Source organism: Nicotiana tomentosiformis, chromosome 2 (assembly GCF_000390325.3).
Source record: "Nicotiana tomentosiformis chromosome 2, ASM39032v3, whole genome shotgun sequence".
Taxonomy (NCBI): domain Eukaryota; kingdom Viridiplantae; phylum Streptophyta; class Magnoliopsida; order Solanales; family Solanaceae; genus Nicotiana; species Nicotiana tomentosiformis.
The window spans coordinates 78,643,498-78,666,211 of NC_090813.1; the positions used below are offsets into that span (position 1 = coordinate 78,643,498).

General features: G+C 35.0%; 2 protein-coding genes across 2 annotated transcripts; both read left to right on the top strand.

Moving 5' to 3' along the window:
• Positions 1–3,002: 3,002 nt before the first annotated feature.
• Positions 3,003–9,959, top strand: LOC104098057 (uncharacterized). Its single transcript, XM_009604710.3, has 8 exons — positions 3,003–3,236; positions 6,829–7,592; positions 7,725–7,913; positions 8,031–8,139; positions 8,246–8,304; positions 8,388–8,580; positions 8,676–9,005; positions 9,530–9,959. Exons 1-8 carry the CDS (start codon positions 3,104–3,106, stop codon positions 9,631–9,633), a joined length of 1,881 nt encoding a protein of 626 aa, XP_009603005.1. The 5' UTR covers positions 3,003–3,103; the 3' UTR covers positions 9,634–9,959.
• An 8,809-nt stretch (positions 9,960–18,768) lies between these two features.
• Positions 18,769–20,089, top strand: LOC104098058 (uncharacterized). The gene has a single exon (XM_009604711.4). The coding sequence runs from the start codon at positions 18,983–18,985 to the stop codon at positions 19,931–19,933; it is 951 nt and encodes a 316-aa protein (XP_009603006.1). The 5' UTR covers positions 18,769–18,982; the 3' UTR covers positions 19,934–20,089.
• Positions 20,090–22,714: the final 2,625 nt, after the last annotated feature.

Sequence of the window (22,714 nt, forward strand, 5' to 3'; positions counted from 1 at the left end):
GCAGCAACCAGCAATGAAAACATGAAGAAAATGATCTGAAATCAATCTGAAACTCACCCGAGCCCCTCGGGACCCCGTCGGAACATGCCAACAAGTTACATAACACAATACAGACCTACTCGAGGCCTCAAAACACACATAACAACATCAAAACGACGAATCATACCTCAAATCGAAATCTATGAACTTTGAACTTTTCAACTTCAATAACTCGTGCCGAAACATAGCAAATCAACCCGGAATGATCCCAAATTTTGTACACAAGTCCCAAATGACAAAACAAAGCTATTCCAATTCTCGAAAATCACAATCCGAATCCGATATCAAAAAAATTCACTCCCGGTCAAACTTTCCAAAAATTCAACTTCTGCCATTTCAAGCCAAATTCCACTACGGACCTCCAATTCGCAATCCGGACGCGCTCCTAAGTCCAAGATCACCAAACTGACCTACCAGAACCATCAAAACTCCGTTCCGGATTCAAATCCTCAAAAAGTCAAACTTTGTCAACTCTCCCAATTTAAAACTTCAACAATGAAATTCATTCTTCCAATTCGATTTCGAATAACTTGAAAACCAAAAGCGACGATTCACATAAGTCATAATACATCATACGGAGCTACTCATACCCGTAGACTACCGAACGAAGTGCAAATGCTCAAAACGACCGGTTGGGTCGTTACAGATAAGCAGGATTTGGTATATTATTTTTTGAATTCTTTTTATTCATAAAGTGATCTCGAAATAAAGTCATTGTAAAGTTTGTACTCAACAGTTTTAAAAAAATTGGGAATATATGAACAAAATATAAAAGCCTATCCATTTCTATTTTTAACGTTTTATTAATTTAACGTAACACATTTAACAAGTTTTCAAACTTCAACAAAAAAAAATCAATTTATCCACTTTATAAACTTATTAGCTCTAATATATCTAACAAAATATAGAACTTTTTGTATTTTATAAATAAGAAGTAGTTATTTGCAAGCAGACGACATAAAAAGGGATATACAAAATTACAAATAAATAAAGAAAGAGAGCTAAACACTAAACCAAAAAAATTAATATAAAATAGATAAATGATTTCAACATAAAACTAAATTAAATTAAACTAACAAGTAATTTCAACAAATGTACTTGCATGTTTTAATGATTTATAACAAACTGATAACCAAATTTAACTTTGTTGAAAGGCTTATTTTTTCGAAATAGAATAACTTTAGAATGATTTTCATTGAATTCAAGTAAAGAAACATGTTGAAAAAATAAGAAGTAAAGAAATTCAAAGTGAAATAGGAAATATGACAAATAGAAGACGGTAAACTAATAAATTTAGAAGACAAGCTGTGACTGATTTGACATGCAAAGCCCAATTTAAAACTTGGGAAGTTGGTTGCACACTGTTCCAATGCGAACAATACGAAAACCTTTTATAGGGAGAGGGCACTAGCTGGGGTCGAACTCAAGACCTTATGCACTATTTGAACCCTCATGACCGCCCCAGCAAAGGGATGACTTAAAACAAGTCGGTTCAAATAATTACTTTATACGAGTGTTTCGCTGTTTTTAAATATAATTATCAATATATACCGTATAATTTTTTGACGAAGCGAGTTTAGTTGAACCCGCTTAATAGCATGTGAGTCCGCCTCTGGTAACAATATAGAACAAGAAAAATAAGTTAAGAGATATAGAGAGAAAGAGAGAATAGATTTTTATTTCTTTCATGTATTCAAGTGTATACAATGTGATGCCCAAACCCTCTATTTATAGTATTACATAGAGGTATACAAAAGAATGTCATAAACATGACATTAAACATTTAGATCACGAGGAAGATTAAGACTAAACCTAATAGACGAACTTCTTTAAAGTTAAGTTAGTCAAGGACTCCTTCATACTCATTTTATTCAGACAATTTGGTTTGGCTTAATCATCTATAAACTGCCGTATTTTTATTTTTTTTAAATTTGACATGAAAATATTTCACTTCAATAAAACTTAATTATAAAAATTAAAGATCAAAACACCACAAGAATGTAACTACGTTTAATTTAATCTGTTATTGTTTATTTATTACAGTTATTCTTTCTTTCAATCTTCTTATTTTGTACCAATAATGATGGATATATGTGTTTTCAAGCATGTGTTTATCTCCAAAATTCAACTTTCACCACAAAAAATAAAGGATATCCTCTTTAATTCGTCCAGAAATAATTGCACGTATGCTTGTGTATTGCAATGACGATAAATAAAATACATAGCCAAATAATTTTAAATGTTGGACTATATTGGTGCAATATATTTTTTTACATTAATTATTATATATTGTATTTTTTAAGAAAAATATCAATATCGATAACAAGAGTTCAAATAACAATGTATCTAAAGTATCTAAGGGAACAAACACCAAAATAATCATATATAAAAAAGTATTAGGTAAGATATGGTTACATTTTTTATTTCTATATTATAAGTATATATATCATTCACATCTTATGTCGAATCATTTTAAATTTAAATATTATAGAAGTGTAATCCCATTTGAAGATTGTTATATTTTCTTATGCATCAACTGTTGCAGTCATATACATAGTATTCTAAGTAAATTTAATTTTTAGTTCCTTAATTTATGTAAAAATTGATTGAAAATCTATGTGAAAAGTATGAATATCAAAACATTTAGTGATCGAACATCAAATTATTATACTCTCTCCATTCCAGTTTATGTGAACCTATTTATTTTTTGGACCGTTCCAAAAAAATGATCAATTTCTAAATATGAAAACAATTTAATTTAAATTTCTAAATTTATCATTAATAAAAAAATTTTATAACCACATAAATACTTTAAATAACTTTTTGATTTGTTTAGGATCACAAATTTGAAAAGTATTAAATTTTTTATCCAATCAAAGGTTCTAAATTGGAACGTAGCGAGTAGAAACTACATAGTAAACACAAAAAAGAAAGTGCGTGTTATATATTACACGTGTCTTTTGGCATGGCCACCGTCCAAAGAGCTCTGTCCCAACTCCCAAATACTTGAATCCATACACAGCACTCTTTCAAGAACTGGAAAAATTCCAAAATCGCTACTTCAATGGCATCGACGAAACGTGAATCCTGTATAAGCGATGAACCTGAAGCCAAGAAAGCAAAGGTTGAAGAAGGGCCATCACAGCTTCCAGTATCCACACCCCGTGTGGCCCTTAACCCCGCCGATTGTGACTTAGGCAAGAACATCACACTCCCTTTCCTCTTTCATTTTTTTTAATTTTTTGTGACATTAAATTTTGAATTCTCACTTCTTTGTGGATACACTTCTCTTGTTACAAAATTTAGAACCCTGTATGTATTTTTGTTTTACTTGTTTCTATTGGTTATGCGGTACATTAATGCTAGGGTTTGGCTTGGTGTGTTTGATATGATTACATTTTTTGTTTTCAGTGGATGGTAATTTAAGCGTGGAAAGATGTTCTCCGGAGTCTTTTTTGGCTGAGGTAGAATTTTTACGAGGGGCATTTTCATTTCAAATTTTTTTTACCAAGGGAATTCCCAAAAAAAAAAAAGAGTATTACACGTGAAGAAGCTAGCTAATTTAACATCTAATATATATACATAAAAAAATAACCTTATATATACGCAGTGTAACCCATGGGTTTAAAGATAGATGCCTTAGGTGTAGTACTAGAAGTGGAAGATGGGTATGAAGGTCGGGTTTTAGTTATAGTTTTGAGTAGAAATAGGTCGGTGATCAGTGGCGGAGTCAGAAATTTCGACTAGTGGATTGCAAAATATACAAATATGCCACATCTGGAACTTGAACATGTATTTCTCTTATGTTAAGGGGATTCAAAAATTTGTACATGTACAATTTTCTTTTTCTCTATTTGCATAGTGTACTTTTCCAACGAATCCCCTTCATTGCATGTGGTTCCACCACTGTCGGTAATGATATTGAGATCAAAAGTATTCAGTATAGAAAAACAACTTGCGTCCATATCTAATACTTAGTCTGTCCCAACTATATGTCATTTTTAGGAAATCAGTTTAGCTCTTCATTTTGACAAGAGCTTTACGAAAAAAAGAATTGTAAGGTTGTGATACATTCGGTTAAAAGAATCTCCTTGTAGTCAATCATTTAGTAAGAAAAATTGATAAGCTCAATGACTTCCACTAACAATGTTATTGCTTCAGTTCAAGTTCATATACTATCTGAATTTTAGACTTTGATGTAGTGTTTTGCTCTATCAAACTAAGGAATTTTTATTTTTGGCTGGTGTTTTCTTTATCAAAGTAAATTTTTAAATTATTTTTTTCCCATTAACACTGATATAATACGTAAGTCAAATTAACATACTAAACTCATCGCTCGGTCTGATAATATCATATAAAAGGGGTAATATGTATTTCAACAAAGAAAACGTTATCTATAATCTCAAACAACCTATCACCCGAGATTTATTTTGTCACTTTAATTTTGTCATCCTTGATGTTGTGCACATTTTTTCGAACATATCTTAGTTACGAGGTTTGAATAGTGAACTTAGAAAAATAACAAGGTATGAAAAGAGAACTAGGAAAGTAACCATTCTTAATATGGCTAAGTGCAAAAAGATAAAGGGTTAAAGTGGAAGTCCGGAGGTAAAACATTAAGGATAAAAAAGATATGTGTTAGACATTTTTTTAATATTTTGTGATATGCATCACTAATATTAATAGAAGAATGTATCTAGAAAATGAGTAAAAAAAGAACGTGTTCTAATGTCAAATGTTGTATCACCTTAATGTATTGCTTATGTCAGTAAGTCATCCAACACAAGTAGTCCCCTGTTTTCAATTATTTTTACATGATTTAAATAGTTAAAAGCTTAACTTCGGTCTTGTAAATGTCTGCAAATCTGATTTTAGTGAAAAAGTAGCCATAAGAACAGGTGAACTTTCAATTTCAGTTTCATCTTGTTGACTAATTTTGTTGGTATGACAATATCAAATTCTCTGGTGTGGGATAAACCTTTTGGATTCTTTCATGGTGTCATAGTCTCCTCTTTGGTTTTCCTGTACTTGGGGTTTTATAAATCCCGAATCACAAAATTCGGTTGTTTAATGTGGATCAACACTTGTGCTTGAAACTTGGAGAAGTTGTATAATGGTATTAATTTTTAAAGTGTGAGTAAACATAGTAAATTTTCTTTTTCCTAATGGATGGGGGGCATATCGGCTGGCAAGGTGCTTAAAAGGCTGAATGGAAAGATTTCAGTAGTCTGTTTGGACTTTAAATCTGCCACGAAAAGTTACTCTCTTGAACTATGTTTATGAAACACTTCCAACAGCTTTTAGTTATGTAGATCTATGTTTATGGAACTCAGCTTTGTCTTAGATACATTCTCCTAGTTGTTGAAACAAGTGGTTATATTGGGTATTGGAACTGGAAGGTCAGGAAAATTTTTATGAGCAATCTTTTATGGGAGCAGTGTTATCAAGGGCGAAAAACGCAAAAAAGCTCTAAGGTCAGCAGGGGATTTAAGCGCAAATAACGTGTGGGCTTTAGTGGAGAAAGGTGCAAATGTACAAATATGTATGTGTAGTCGAAGACTAATAATTATAAGCATGAATAACAATATAAGATCAAAGAAATTGAAAAAAATAAATAAAATAACGATGAAGTGACATATCAATTGTTTAGTGTCGCCTCTTTGGGAGTATGCTCATTGGCAAGGAAAGTATGCCTTAAAGCCTTGATGACGACACGGAAGCGGCCGCTAAGCGATGCGAAGCACTCAACATGCTTTGCGCCTCGCTTCAGGGCTTAAGCGCACTTAAAGCGCGCCATTGACAATACTGCATGAGAGCCGAAAAGAACACGAGTATTTGGCGTAACTGATAAAGTTGTTGTCATGTGACCAGGAGGTCACGGGTTCAAGCCATGGAAACAGTCTCTTGCAGAAATGCAGGGTAAGACTGCGTACAATAGACCCTTGTGGTCCGGCCCTTCCCCGGACCCCGCACATAGCGGGAGCTTAGTGCACCGGGCTACCCGTTAGTGTACAAATATCACCCGGGGGAGGGGTAGGGTAAATGGACTATACTAGCTGTATCCCAGCTTATGAAAGTTACTTTATTAAATCTGGATATTTTGTGGCAAACACGTAGTTTATGTTGGGCATGAATTTCTGGCTTGGCTTAAGGGTCTTTCAGTTTTTTCAAAACTTACTCTGTGTTCTTTTGTGTTAGCTGTTCCTGGAATCATAGGCAATATTGGTTTCTGGCACTTCCTTGTGACTAATTTTTGGTATCGTCGAACAAAACTTTTATTTTGCTTGTTGGTAGGTATAAGATTTGCCCATGTTTAGGTGCTTATATGTATGTTGCTTCTGCCTAATTTTCTTGGATGGTTGTTTCCCTTAGTTATAGTGTTGTTAATATCATTAAATTTGAGAGTGGACTTGGGGATGGGAGAACTAGTAAATTTTGAGAGCCGAATATTTCTGGAATTAAGATAAATGTTTGCATAATTTATATTTTTGGTGTAATAGTAGTATGTTATATTGTTATGGATCAGTGTATGGACTTTTTGAATTTGTTAGGAGGGATCAAATGCTAGTCTGATGTATGGAATGATGTCGGGTCCTGTACTGTCCTGTACCGTCTTGGTACTTCATCAATAATATTTGACCTTATCAATTTAAAAAAAAAAAGAAGGTGAAGTTAGAGAGCCGATTAGCCAGTGGCACATCTGTTTGCTGTGACTTTGTTGGTAGGTGTTATTTATTAGTCTATTCTTCAATGTATTTGTGTTTTGATGTGGGTAATTCTTTCTTTCAGATTTCAATGTTGAAGGAAATGGATTACAAGGTTCAGCGCTTTATGAGCAAGGATTTGCTTATTGTTGGTCAGGTGCTCGAGCCAATATGGGAATCACTGGAGGAAAGTACTGCTTTGGTTGCAGAATCGTTTCAGATCAGCCTGTAGACATGGAAGATACACCACTAGATCAGCAACATCTTTGTCGTGTTGGCATCTCAAGGGGAGATGATGCAGTAGGAAACCTTGGGGAAACCCTTCATAGTTTTGGGTTTGGGGGTACTGGAAAGTTTTCTAGTCATGGACAGTTTTCTGAATATGGTGAAAAATTTGGGGTTGGTGACACCATAATTTGTTGTGTTGACCTTGAGTCTAGCCCTTTGGCATCCATAGGTTTCTCTAAAAATGGGAAGTGGCTGGGAATAGCAAAGCAATTTAATGCAGGTCCAACTGGCCATGAAGTGGTGGATTGTCCAATGAAAAATCTACAATGGCATTCAGCTCTTTTCCCTCATGTCTTGCTTAAAAATGTAGTTGTGCACATGCAGTTTAGCATAGACGACGGATTAGCTCCTGTGGAAGGATATAGACCATGGTCTTGTGCCATGGAAGATGGGAAAGCCATAACAGGCCCTAGCTTTCTGAATCTGTGTGATTGTGAAGTTATGATGATGGTGGGACTGCCTGCTTCCGGCAAGAGTACCTGGGCTGAGAAATGGGCGATGAAACATGCAGAAAAGCGATATCTTTTGCTTGGAACTAATTTGGCTTTGGATCTAATGAAGGTTTCATATCTTACTGCTCCTTTTTTTCTTTTTTAAAATAGAAGCGGCGCTGGTGTTTTCTCATTTATAAAAAAATAGGGAAACTTGTCTTTCAGTTGCTACTTCCATAACAAGTAATTCATCTCCTTACAGGTTCCTGGTTTGCTGCGCAAAAATAACTATGGTGAAAGATTTGAACGTTTAATGGACCGTGCTACTGGTATATTCAACACTCTTTTGTCTAGGGCTTCCCAGATTCCTCGTAATTTCATAATTGATCAGACAAATGTCTACAAAAATGCCCGGAAGCGCAAATTGAAGCCTTTTGCAAACTATAAGAAGGTATGAAAGTTATTCTCTTGGGGAAAAGTAGGTTGGCAAGAGTCTGTGCTGACTACCCTCCTAATAGGCCTTTAATGAAGCATCCTCATCTCTCTGTTTGTTTTGTCTCTGATTCAGATTGCTGTTGTGATTGTTCCAACACCTGAAGAGCTCAAGCTCCGTGGTGAGAAGCGATTCAAAGAAATGGGCAAGGAGGTTCCTGCCGAAGCAGTAAATGAAATGTTAGGTACCACAGAGATTGGTTTTGCATACGCTTTTGTAGCTTTTCTCATCATCACTTGTCTTAATATTATTTCCCCTTTTCTATTGTAACCTATAATTTTACCTTGCAGTGAATTTTGTTTTACCTACGAGCAAAGATATGCCTCGAGCAGATGAGTACTTTGATGAGGTGAATGATTTCAAAAGTGCAACACTAAAACCTGTAAATCTTTGTTTTCATATCTCATTTATGCATCGTTTTGCATGTCATAGGTACGTTTTAAAGAACTTGGCAGAGCGGAGGCTCAGAGATGCTTGGATGAGATGAAAGCAAACGTAAATTCAAAGAGGGAAGTTACCCCTTATTCTCGTGAAAGTTCTGTGCAGTCACTTAATAACCCATCAATGCAGTGCCATTGCCAATCATACTGTGGTTCCTCATTGCTGAGTCACAAAAATTTATCAGGTCTTTTACTTCTTCTTCGTGACTCTTAAACTTGTATTGCTTTTTTGCTTCTATTTGTTGGAATACCCATGCATATCTATATTACCTTTGGATAGGTGGACATCTAAATAGTTCATATGCTCAGCCTCCACTGCAAGCACCTCGTGAAACCTACTTCGCGACCCCTTCCAGTTATGACCCCATGGGTGATTTTGGTCATGGAAGTCGCAGTGCCTACGACAATTCAAGGGGATATGAGATGGAAGCTCAATCAGCTATCCATGGAGGGGTTTATGAGCCTCATGGGGGATATGGAGCTTGGAATGCAGCTGAGTTACACCGGAGCAGCATGAATGATCCCTACCTAAGAACGACTGGTGGTCCAAGATATCTGCCACCTGACTCAAGAGGACCTGCATTTGAATCGAGGATGCCAGCACCATATGGTAACTTAAGCTGTTGTCTTTTTCTCTTACTCACAGTTTCATATTACTTTCCTTTTTATAGCTTTCCCAGATAAAAATCCTGGAATGAGATGACCTTTGGAAATGTGTAGAATTCTTTTGGTGGTACGGATTTTAAACTTTGCATAACTTTTGGTGACACATATAGTCGTTTACACTATTGTAAGAGGGGAGTAACAAAGTGTGTGGTGTATTGCATGATTTGCTCTTACTAGGAACTAGAGTATTTGAACGATGACAATTTTTCTGCTGCTATTAAACTTTATGTTCTAATTACTATAACTCGGTTACGTTGAATGTAGAAAACTATGTTAATCGGGAAGCAAAAGGGTTAAAAAGCTGCAGTGAAAACTTGTTTTTGGAGAAAACTCTTCAAACTAGAATTTAGCTTGTTAGTTGAAATTCGTGTAACATATGCTGCTCACCATGTATTTCTGACGTAATTGTTCTTGTTAAAGAGAACAAAACAAGTTTTTTTATTTTTCTCGTTTTGGTCTTTTCGTTAGGCTTTCCTCATGGGATTCCAGCTCCAAGACCGCCATATGGAAATTTTCCTTCCGGAGCACAGCATCCTGGAGTATACACTCCACCTCGTCCCGGATACTACTGATTGTGGAAAGTTATGAAATTCAATAGCAGTATTTGATACTCACTTCACTTGTATTGTTCTACTATAGAATCAAATGGTGTTAGTATGAAGTGAGAGGCTGGTTAAGATTTTGTGAATGGTAGATTATAGTTTGTGTACGATGGCTAACTTGGTATTTGATGGACTATTATATATAAAATATGTAGATATTAGCATCTCACTTTTTTTGTGTGTGTGTGTGATAATGGTAGTTTTTATGCCAGCTTGCGCACAAATACATGTTATTTGACTATGTTGTAAATTTGAATCCTGATCTGCTATACTTGGCTTTTTGTTTCCTTCCTTCATTCACCTTCTTTCTAATGTCCTAAATTCCTAACTGTCTGAAATTAGAACGATCGGACCTAATTATTTTGTAGTGGGGCGCAAATTTAAACACTAATTGGGTGTGGAAGGAAATACTTATCAGTTAAAAGAAACAGACATCTGAGATTTTTTTTTTTTCTGTTTTACCTGGCTTATCATTACTGAACGCATCCACTGCGTATCATTTGTATTATTACCTTAGATAGTCGAAAGTCTTTAAAAAGTCTTGCTTAGGTTGCCCTGTAGGTAATTTTATTTTTTATGGACAATCACTTACAATTATCTTAAACTCTTTAAAAGAAAACGTGTGTTCGAAGTTCATGCACATTATTTTACTATAAAATAATAGCAAGTATTATGATATTTCATATTCTTGTCGTTGATATTTCGCATTCACCAACTTTGAAATAAAAAATATATCTCTGAAGTTCACCGGTAATGGGTTATGTTCCGGCGAAAAGAAAAACTCTATCTTTTAATTGTCTTGATTTTAAATAGACTAGTGAAATCTTTTATCTGCCATAATGGGTCACTCGCCCATTCCTCTTTTTATAAAGCACGAATTCCTTCTAAGAAGTATGCCATGTGTCGTACAGACGTATAATTATTGCCTTTTTGATGCTATATTGTGCATCACTCAGAAGAAAAAATCTTCTAAATTGGCATCTTTATTTGTCGCTACATTATATAAAGCCCCAAGCATTTTCATTTTCATTTTCTCTTCAACTACAAATTCAAACATTATTTCTCAAAAAGAAATCGTGTAAATGATTGTAATTTATAGTATTGTTTCATGTATTTTCTGATAGTGTAACTTTTACTATATAAGAAAATATATTTAAGGAATCGGTATTCGATCAAACTATATATATAATCAGGGGCGGAGCTACAGTAGTAGGTGCGGGTTCGGGCGAACCCAATGACTTTTTCCGGAACCTTGTATTTGTATTGAAATATTTACTAAATCTATATAAATATATACTGCCGAACCCAATAACAAAAGGTGTCATGGTTCAATGGTAAGGGTTGTGGGTTCGCTAGAAAAGATTGGGGTTCGATTCTTCCCTGAAGAAATATTTTATTTTAAAATTTAGAACTCACACACTTAAATCCCTGGTTCCGACTCTGTATATAATGCCATCCAATAGTGAATGTGATAACTGACAAAGTACATACTCCTAGCAACGTGAAAGACTGTTACTTGTGAATCTTATTATTGCATCTTATTACATAGGAGTTGACAGTTAGAGATAGATAACTGAAATTCACTGTATCTTGCTATTCCAGTCTCTTCGAAATGGTCATTATTTCCTTGGAAGTCAAGCGATACAATATGAAGTGGGTAGACCCCAATAAATGAGCTATATAGTTACTTTAGCATTATAATAATGGAATTGGCTTTCGAACAAGATATGTTCTTTTTCCCTAGGGACATCTTACCTATTTATGGTTATGCAAACCACGTGCATGACATCAAATATATTCTAAATCTGTCGTTTCGATATTGGTATATTTGTAAGTACACAAATTTTACATGAATTTGCGTGTACTTACTCTGACTAATTGGACTCTAATCTGCATGGAGTTTAACTGTTATCAATTGGCATTATAATTTTCTTTAATAATCTTTAAACCTAAAAACATACTAGCAAATAACATATCATAACCGATAAAAATATATCGATAATGTAATTTTTTTTTTAAAACTAATGGAGCATATAAATCTGTCTAAATTACTTGTTGCTACTATTAGGCGATGTTGGCTGAGGTACGTAGTGAGACTGAGCAGCTATGTCCTATTTAGGAATTTTGTATGTGTGTTTATATTTTAATTAAATTGCAGCTAGTACCTTCACTATTAGGATAAAAAGGGCTTGAAATACTGACATGTTTTCATGATCATTGATTTCTTATTAGTTCTATTTTCTTTTAAACAATTACATTTTTTCTTTTCCCATAAATCAAAGTTCATGATCATTACGGGGTTGGTAATTATTTAGAAACAACAATTCACACTGGATTTGAAGAAGATCGCTTTAGGGTCTGTGTGGTTTGTCTGAATGTAGAGCAGTCTTTTTTTTATTGCCTTTGATCAGTAAATTAGTTAGTACTTCAAAAGATATTCAAGATAGCTTGTTTCAGCAAAAGTATCATGCCTATGATCAGCTCTTAATTTTTATTTCAATTTACTTATAACTGTAGAAGGTAATAATCAGGGCGATCACTTAGTCTTAGTTTACAAGAATTAGGACTCTTTGCATTAGCTATCCTAGAAGAGTCCTACTCTATGTGGTATAGCCAAAATATAGGATCAATTGTGAGTTGTTGCTCCAAAATTCATATAGTGAGCATTGTCTCCACCACTCTGACTATTCACATTGAGTAAAGCAAGAGCCTGTGTAAAATCTTCTGGTGCTTGATAGGAGAAGTCCCATATATAGAAGCACTTTATTGCAGTGTGATTGTTCTTGCCACAAATCTGGTAGGCTGATGATCCTGTGGTTTCCTGTCCCTTAGCAGCATTTCCAGATCCTTGAGTGTTTTGATTGTTGTTCTGTCTAGCAGGCTCGAAGCCTCTACCTTTTGAACTGTAGTTCATGTTACCTCTTCAATTTGAGAAACTTCCTCTACCTATGTTGTTGTATGTCCTTTATGCTGCAAATGCCATATTGTGACTCACTTGTTGTGGATCATCTACTTCATCCTCTTTGAGATCAAAACCTCTTAGGGAAGTGACCAACGGTCTCAGAGTTGGATAAGGTGCTTTGCCAAGCATCACTGTCCTAAAAGTTTTGTATTTAGGATCCAAACCTCTAGCAAAGTTGATGACCTTGCTATCATCATCTACAGGCTTGTGTATGACAGCTAAGCCATCACAAATACCTTTGAATTCCTTCAGATACTCATCGATGATTCTACTGCCAAGCTTGATAGTTTGAAGTTGTTACTTCAACTGGAATTACGTGTCCTTTGTTGCCTGCAGATAGGTTTCTTCCAGGCATTCTCACATCCGTTTAGCATTCGTGCATCCCACAATGAGGTACATGCTCTCTTATGATATACTCCCGGATATCCAACTCTAGTGATATTTGGCATGCCAGACTTAGGCATCCAAATTCTAGGTCCTTAGTAGTACTTAGTAACAATAAGTCTATCAATGTCACATGTTAGAATCAAACTCCTACAGTTTGTGTTAGTTGTCAAATGGGAAAAGGTTGTAAACTACCATTCAAGTTGAGAAATAAAGTTGAGAATGAACCTCTATTGAAAATTCACTGTGACTTATAGGGTCCTGCTCCTGTTGAATCTTCCCAACATATGAAATACTATGCTTTATTTGCTGATGATCATAATAGATATACTTGGTTGTATCCTTTAAAAAGAAAATCTGACTTCTTTTGTCAAACTCCACAAAATGGTTGAGAAACGGTATTCAAAGAGTATCAAGATCTTTCAATGTAATGGTGGAGGTGAATTTTCAAATTTTGTAGTTGTTAAATATTTAGAAGAATGTGGCATTGTAAGACATATTTCCTATCCTCACACTCTTAAGTAAAATAGCATTGCATAAAGGAAACATATACATGTAGTGAAAACTGGATTGACACTACTACTACTACATGCTAGGTTACCTTTATATTTATGGACTGAAGCATTTCTCACAGCAGTATTCCTGATACATAGATTGCCATCATGTGTGCATAAAAAGGAAACACCATTTCACAAATTGCATGATTCACACCCTGATTACAACAGTTTGAAAGTGTTAGGGTGCAGGTGTTTCCCTTACTTAAAGGGAAAACACAAGTTCTCACATAAGTCCTATCCATGTGTGTTTATTGGTTACAACACTTTGCATAAAGGCTATAGGTGTTATCATCCAACCACAAGGAAGGTCTTTGTGTCAATACATGTTATCTTTGATGAACGAACACTTCCCTATGTGCGGGAAAACAAGACTGGCATTGCACTAAAAGACTCTAGTCATATGGCCACCTTCTTTGAATTTTTCTCAGAATAACAGGCTAAGTCTGGTTCATCAGACCCTACTGGTGCAGGGGAAGTGTTGAGAGCTGATCATGATGTTGTTGCACCTGATGTTTCAAATGATCAAAGTGCTATGTTGGGAGATGATCATGATGTTGTTGCAACTGATGTTTCAAATGATCAGGATGATGGTGTTGCTGCTCAAACAACTGCTCCAACTGCTGATCACAGTGATGTTGTTGAGTCTGATCGGGATGAGGTTGTGGAGGTCACAAACAGTGTTGCTAAGCCCTCTACAGACATGCAAAACTCAGGCACTGATGAATTGCACTCAGAGGCCTCTCACTCAGATGAAATACCTATGTAGTTCACAGTGACAGATCCAAGAGGATTGCAGCTAGAAATGGACTTGTCACACTTCTTCAATGCCCATGATGAAGCACCTCCAACAGAAAATATAGTTCATGCTGAACTTGAAATTACTGCTCAAGGCCATAAAATGGTCACCAGATTCAAAGCTAAGTCTCTTCCTATAACTTATACCTCATTAGTTGTTATACAAACAAAACTAGAAGAACCTAAAACTATAAAAAGAAGCTCTTAGTTTCCCTCACTAGTTCAAAGCTATGCAAGAAGAATTAGCAGCTTTACATCAAAATGAAACTTGGATACTAGTTCCCAGAACTTCAACAATGAATATAGTAGGATCTAAGCGAATGTTTAAAAAAAAATTGAATCCAGATGGATCAATAGAAAGACACAAAGCAAGGCTAGTTGCTAAAGGGTACTCACAACTTGAAGGGATTGACTTTAAAAAAACTTTCAGTCTAGTAGTTAAAGCTACAACTATAAGAGTTATTCTCTCTGTTGCTGTCACTTTACATTGGCCCATTAGGCAACTAGATGTTATGAATGTCTTCCTACATGTTCATCTACAAGAAGAAGTTTATATGACTCAACCACTGGGCTTCACTGATACAATGTATCCTGACCATGTCTGTCTCTTGAAGAAGGCACCACATGGTCTCAAACAAGCTCCCAGAGCTTGGTTTTAGTCTATTCCTACTTCATCTTGGTTTCAAATGCAGTCGAGCTGATTCTTCCTTATTTACTCTCTATGATGTAGAAGGAACAATATTACTTCTGTTATATGTAGATGATATAATTATAACAAGAAGCAACTCAAGGTAGATAGGAGAAGTAGTGCAAAAGTTGGGGCATGAATTTGCTATGAAGGATCTTGGACCCTTGAGTTACTTTTTAGGTATTGAAGTAAGGTATTTTCCTGGAGGAATCCATTTGAATCAAAGAAAATATACAAATGATCTGCTTAGAAAAGTGGATATGGCAAATGTAAAAACAGGGCATACTTCACTAGCTCAGAGGCATGGTCTACTAGAAGCAGTTGGCAAAGCAGTTGATCCCCGAGCTTATAGAAGCATTGTAGGAAGCTTGCAGTACCTCACACTCACAAGACCAGACATTACTCATGCGGTTAATCTTGTAACTCAATTCATGCATAATCTAAACAACATGCATCTTCAGGCAGTAAAGAGAATATTGAGGTATGTCAAAGGAACCATCGATCATGGACTAAGAATCATATCACAGTCTTCCTTCAGGCTGTATGGATTCTCAGATGCAGACTAGGCAGGATGTGCCATTACACGGAGGTCTACTACTGGATATAGTATATACCTTGATGCAAATTGTGTCTCCTGGTCATCAAGGAAGCAGAACATTGTTGCAAGGTCAAGTGTTGAAGCCGAGTATAGAGCACTGGCAGCAACTGCAGCTAAACTTACCTGGATAAGCTACATTCTACAAGACATTGGAATGTATATCAAGACTGCTCATGTCTTATTTGGTGACAACTTGAGTGATCTATACATGACTACAAATCAAGGAATGCATGCTAGAACTAAGCATGTAGAACTAGATTACCACTTAGTCAGAGAGAAGGTAGCTCAAGAACAATTGATTACTCGGTTTGTTAGGTCCAAGGACCAACTAGCAGATGTTCATAAAAAGGCTCTTGGCAAAGACTAGTTCCAGTTCTTTCGAGACAAGCTAGGTGTAGTGAAGTCACCTCCCACTAGCTTGAGGGGAAGTGTTGAAAATAATGGCCAGGCTAACAAACCTGATAACTATGCGATCTCTTAGTCTTAGTTTACAAGAATTAGGACTCCTTGTATTAGCTATCCTAGAAGAGTCCTACTCTATGTCGTATAGCCAAAATATAGGATCAATATTCTGTATAAATACATAGGACTCGTGTAACTGAAAACATATCAATACACTGTCTTCTTGACATTGTCTCTATACCATAATTTCACAATAACTTCGATATAGAAATAAATCTAGTGCATTGGCGTATCACGGTAATGAACTAAAAAATAGTTACAAGCTTGAGCTTGATTAGCTAACAGCTAGCCTAATTGTTATAGGATCATTGCATTAATTGGCCACATTCCATGTTCCTCAGAGAGAAACGACAATATGGTTACGAACCAAACATGGTGTTAAATCACTCTTTAAGTTGGTTTCATTAGCAGCCGCTAACTTGATAATTAAGCTTCCTACATTAGAGGACAACTTTGACTATCTAGATCACAGCAATGTGAACTGAAATTTTGATGTGACAAATTAAAGTGAAAGAAATTAAGATGGTCATTTAGCCATTACAGTAGGATAGCAACTTCTTCAATAAGGAGACAGAGGCTCCAAAATCAGACTAACGCTTAAGTTAGTAACAGATTCGAGATATCAAATACACCAATAAGTAAAATAACTTTAACGTAAATGATTGAATGTAGAAAATACATAACTAATTAAGAAAATGAGTTAACAAAATATGAACCTACATAATTATTTGAATTGCTGAGTGTGTTAATATAGAAAGATTTTGGTTGATATTCTCACTCTTCTTTTGGGATAATCATGATAACAGCTTATTGAATGTTATGAGAGGTTTATCAGAATACTTGTCTCGCTATTATGGTGTCTTTACACCAAATTCCCAAATGTTACATGCAATATTGCACGAAGAGAGAAGTGAGTTAATATGTACAACTAGTTTGTACGTGACAAAAATGAAGGGAGCATGCGTACAATAGACTCTTGTGGAGTCAATTCTTAGACGCGCGTATAGCATAAACTTAGTGTATCGGACTGCCTTTTTAGGTTTGTACGTGACAAGGGCTTTTTAAGAATTGAATTATCACATAATCAAATCATTCCTTCCATGGTTTTCCATAATCATATATTGCCATTTTAGGAAGAAAACTAATCCCAAATCCTAATCTTGACGGGCTTTAATTTTAGACGAAATCATTTTATAATTAAGAACAAGAAGAGGTATTTTTGCTAATATTACTGTTATATTAATGGATTTTAATATAAGCCAACATGTTATGAGCTCTTTTTTTTATGGTGGTGTCCCCTGGTCATTTTTATTTACTCATTAGCGGCCGTTAGATCACACTCATATGAATGTATACTCATAAAACGTTATGAGTATTATTACATCCTAAAATATGAATGATTATGCAAAGTTATTGTTGGCAATGCAGAAAGCAAGAAAGAAACAACTCTAATTTCTATATTGGAGAGGAACAAATAGAAGGGGGGATGTATCAAGAATCTATTGGTTGCATGTTTGGAAAGTAATATAGTAGCTGGAAATAGACTAATAGTAACAAAGAACAATTTAACTTTCCAAAAGCATGATGAAAAAATGAATAAGTGATCTCTATCCAACAACGATTTGTTAACTCAAATCAATTTGCATGACAATGAAAGCTACTACCCAACTCTTATTAGATATTCCATGCCTAACTCTTTTCCCCACGCCCCACAGACAGTACTTCACTTTACAAAGTCCCATACTCTTCACTCCTTTTCTTGAAAATCAAACCATCCCCACTCCCACAATCCCACTAACCCCATCCCCACAAAGCTTACTTCTCCTTTTCCTTTTTTTTTTATCACTTACATGTAGGGGCGTATATATATATATATTTATAACTTATATGTCACGTGTTTAAGCGGTACAAATAGTTATTATTATTTATATGAATACAAAATACTTTATGCATCATCCCGTTTTTTACACGTAAAACGGGTGTTTCTTTGTGTTATCGGATGGAACTCTAATTTTGGATCACACAAATCCAGTTCAAAATTAGTGTCACATTAGAAAACTAAGGAAGCAATTAATTTCTTCTTCTTTTTTTTCCCAATTTATCATTGCTCAGAACAAATTAAATTATCTAAACATTTCCGTTAATATATCATTTTGAAAAAAGATAAAGAACAATTTAGTCAAACAATTCTTACAATTAAAGCTATAAAATAATTTTCTTTAATGAATGTGTTTAAATCTTAAGGGGTTGTTTGGTAAGGTGTATAAGAATATAACTGAATATGGTGTATTAGTAATATTGGGACTAGTAATGTAATGATTAGTTATGCTAAGATTATTTCTTATCGATTGTTAGGTTCAGTATATTAAATGTTTTGAAAAGGCAATTTTGTCTTTATACATCCTTATCCATGTATTAAAAATATGATATTACTAATAATATGATTTTTTTATGTATACGAATAGTACTGAATATGACGTATAACTAATACATTGATTGAAAAATACTACCAAATAAAAAATTAATAATACGAAGATAAATATATGCTCTATATTATTTTCCCTAATACATCCTACACAAACAATCCCTAAATGACATTTAAAATGGACGGGAGAGAGTACATATTAAAACTAAATAGACACTTCTTGTTACAAAAATATAGTCCATAACAATAGTATTTCTCACTCACTTTTTGTTTCTTTGATTTGAAATATATTAATGACTTCAACTTCTAAATCCGGCTTTGACTGTATATAGAAGTTAGCACATATATATACTGATCGGTGCAAAGCATTGCATACATAAGCTCACTCAATCACTCCAATGGAACTTCCACTCTTTCTTGTTCTCTTCTTATGTTGATTTCCTCTTAAATGGAGGAAAAGAAAAAGTCAAGAAAATTAAAATCCTCCATTCCATATTCAATAGTAGCTTCTATGAGTATCTTACTTTCCATGGAAGAAAATTCAACCAAAATAAATGCCATTCCCACTGAACAACCACTCCACAACCCTATGGCATCCCATTCTCTAATGTCCACCATTGTCACTCTCTACACTCTCATTCTCCTCTACTTCCCCACCACCATTGCTTTTTCTCCAGTCCTCATCTCCACTTCACTTTTATTACTTTCCCTTCTCAAACTCGGTGCAGCTCAAAGAGCTAAAAAACCCGAATCCAAGGACCCATCGTTACAAGTTTCGCGTGATTTTGCTTACCATGATGATTGCACTAGCTGTGCTAATGATTCGGTGTTTGACACGGACTCCAAACCCGACCTGGATCCGGACCCAATACGGTTTCATGACGACTACTTCTCCAACTGTGAAAAGGATTCGGTGTTTGACCCGGAACCTAAACCCGACCGGGATTCCGACTGCTTCGGCGAATCCACTATGGACGCCGTTTGTGGAAACGATTCGGCGTATGACCCGGAACCGAAACCGTTTTGCGGCGACAGCTTTGTGGAGTGGAATGTGAGGGCGCCATTGGAGGTGATATACGAAGCGTACGAAGAAGAAGAAGAGGAATGTACAGAGGAGAAGAGAGAGGAAGAGTTGAGGGTTATTGAGAGGTACGCGTCGTTGTCAATGTATTACCCGGAAACGGATACGGATAGTTCGTCGGACGGGGATTCGCCGGTCATCGGAAACTGGGATTCGCCGGAGAAATTATGTTTCCAGTGGGACGAGGAGGAAGATAGAGAAGAGTTGATAGAGATTGAATTGGATTTTTGCAAGAGAAATAGCGAAGTTGAGGAAGAGAATTTGATCGAGATTGATCTTACTCCGGCGAATTTGCCGGTGGGGTTATTTTGTAATTAACTAATTTAACACGATACTAAAGAGGCTTTTTTGTGGTTTCCATTTTTTGGGAAAGAGGGTTTCCGATTTTGGGAAAAAGACAAAAGAGTTTAGTGTGGTTTTACGTTGTTAAGAGTGTATTAAGCCCTTAATACAATGATTTGTTGATGTGTTAAATGACCAAAGCCCTTAATATTTTATTTTATTTTGAAATGTGTGAGCTGAAATTTCAATCTTTTCTTGTTCAATTGATCAACATATGCAATCCAATCTCCAATTAAAACCATTGAATGATCTTATTCATCTGAAATTGCGTAGAAGTTTTGTTTTCTTTTTTGATTTCTCTTTTTTCTTATCTTTTCCCTCTCAGAATGTGTAGTTGAACTTTGCATAAAGTGAAGGCATGTGATTTTTTCAAAAGTTGTAACTTTAAGTTAGTTCATGAGAATTTTGATTGTAAGGGATTTGACTACAAAAAGCCACTTTACTTCAATGATCATTTTTGGTTTTCCATTTTGTGGATAGGAATTGAGTCGCGTAAAGACGTTCTTTTGTAATGGTTGATTGGCTTTGTTTCTAATCTTAGAACTTATGCATAAGAAAAATGTGATCATTGAAATCAAATTGAACAATTTCTTTAGTTGGAAACTTGAAATTCATTTGACATTACACTATTCGAATATTTGGAGTTTTTACTTCAAAAATATAATAATCATATCAGAACTATAGACTGGTCAATAAAATGTACTCAATAGTCAAATAGTTGATACCAATAACAAAGATATATTAAACTATGAATAGTTATTTGTGTAGAAAATAAAAGTGATATGGTTAAACTTCATATCATATTTAACTCCTTTTTTTACCATCGAGACCTAAACTCATATAATCATGCGGCTTATTTTATTACTCCATACTTATCTAATGTTATGTTGCTAGATTAAACACTTCTATCGCTAATTAATGACGTTGTTTTCTCTCTAGGTCCAATGATGATTGATACTTGTTCCCCTTCTTATGATTGTAATTAATACTTATTACAGTTCGATAATCGATCTTATTATACATCTATTTTTCCTCCAGGTATTATCCCGTTATAATTCTCAGTAGCAACTAGTGAATTGTTTCCTCAATTCACGATTCCGTGCATGCCTTGTGGGCTAACTTATGTTGTCCAGCCCAAGTAAGAGCTTCCTTATTCAATTGGGTTGGGTTGACCGATTTGGACAGTATATCAAATTTGAATCAAACTTAGTCAACTCTCCCTCATCCTCCCGCACCAATAAACACAAGATTTCGCTCCATTTCAGCTTTTGTCACAGTGTATTACTAGGCAAGAGTTTAAGAAAGATCAAAAAGTTTTTTGACACATAAGTTGAATTTGTATAACACATCAAAAATAGCTTTTAAATCTGAAGGTCTTAAATATATCATATTATTTCTATAAAAGAGTGCCATTAGGAAAAATTATGAATATTAAATTTAAACCATTTTCAAATATATAAATACGTCAATTAATTTTAAACAAATTTTAAAAAATGTGTCATGTAGAACAAAATTGAAAGTAATGGGTACCCATTTTTTTTCCCTAACAAACAACCTAACGGGTACCGAATGAATTGACAGTTTTGTCTATTTAACGAATAAAGCTGGAGAAACAAATAAAAAAGTGGAAGTTGACACTTGTCCACTACGGTGCTCTCATACCTATTGTCTCTCGATTTAATTTTATTGCTCAAGTGTCCTTTCTGTAAATTAACAGCCTATGTTTTTTTGGAAAATGTTAAAATGATTTGTCAAATCTAATTTTGAATTAAGTACCTATAGTTTAATGCTTTTACATGCAAAATTATGTAAATTTCAAAACTAAGTCACGCAACGATTTTAAGGCTTTGTTTAATAATCTCCCGATGGTAGGTTATAATTGCGTATTTTAGTTGTTTATAGCACTCTAATTACCTACACTTCACTTGTTTTGAACTTTAATTGGTAGTGTTTTGCACTTATTGTGTGTTTTATGCCTTGTAAGAGTGATTTCGAGTGATGTAAATGTTGTGGAGCTAATTCGAGCTATTTGGAGCTTTGAAATCCGAGAAAAAGCCCAAGGGATTAAGTCGGGATCGTGTTCAGGGGTCGAGGACCACGTCTGGATGTCAAAACGCAAGATTTGAGCTATACTCTGAAAATTTTGCACTATTGCGACGCAGGGTGGGAGGCACAGTGCGATGCAGCAGTGTATTTTTGCTGCTTGTTGAATTGTTGAGCTCGCTGGATTTCCCCACTAATGCCCCGCATGGCGCGTCGCCCCATGCGACGCGCCTGTGTAATTTTTACAAAGTAAATATCCTATTTCGGTTAGGAAAAGGTGATTTCGTTTGGACTCGACCCTACTTGGTATAAATACATGGAAAAACGTTATTTTCTGGACTCTTGACACATTCAACCTAAGGAGGAGTTGGAAGAGCAAAAACACAAGATTTCATCATTCTTTCCTCACTCAAGCCCCGAGTTTGGATTGAATTTATGTTTTTCTCTACTTTAACTTTATTTGTGATGATTTTCTCCATATATATGGAGTAGTTCCCTTTAGGGTTTGATGAATTTGGTATATTAATGATTGTTTGTAGATTATCACTCTAGTTTTATGTATTGAATCGTTTTTGGATGATTTAACCGTTGCATCTATATTCACTTGTTCATGTAATCGAGAGAGGCATAACTTGTGATATCTTTGCATTATATTGTTGGTTAAGTTCATTAATTCTTCTTAATAATCGAAAGAGGCAAGTTGAATTAGTGATT

What these genes read in the sequence shown, in the direction of transcription:
- LOC104098057 (XM_009604710.3), top strand. Translation starts at nt 3,104, where the DNA reads ATGGCATCGACGAAACGTGAATCCTGTATAAGCGATGAACCTGAAGCC. An exon ending in GAGTCACAAAAATTTATCAG is followed by an intron (nt 8,581 to 8,675) that starts GTCTTTTACTTC and finishes ACCTTTGGATAG; the next exon opens with GTGGACATCTAAATAGTTCA. An exon ending in GAGGATGCCAGCACCATATG is followed by an intron (nt 9,006 to 9,529) that starts GTAACTTAAGCT and finishes TCTTTTCGTTAG; the next exon opens with GCTTTCCTCATGGGATTCCA.
- LOC104098058 (XM_009604711.4), top strand. Translation starts at nt 18,983, where the DNA reads ATGGAGGAAAAGAAAAAGTCAAGAAAATTAAAATCCTCCATTCCATAT.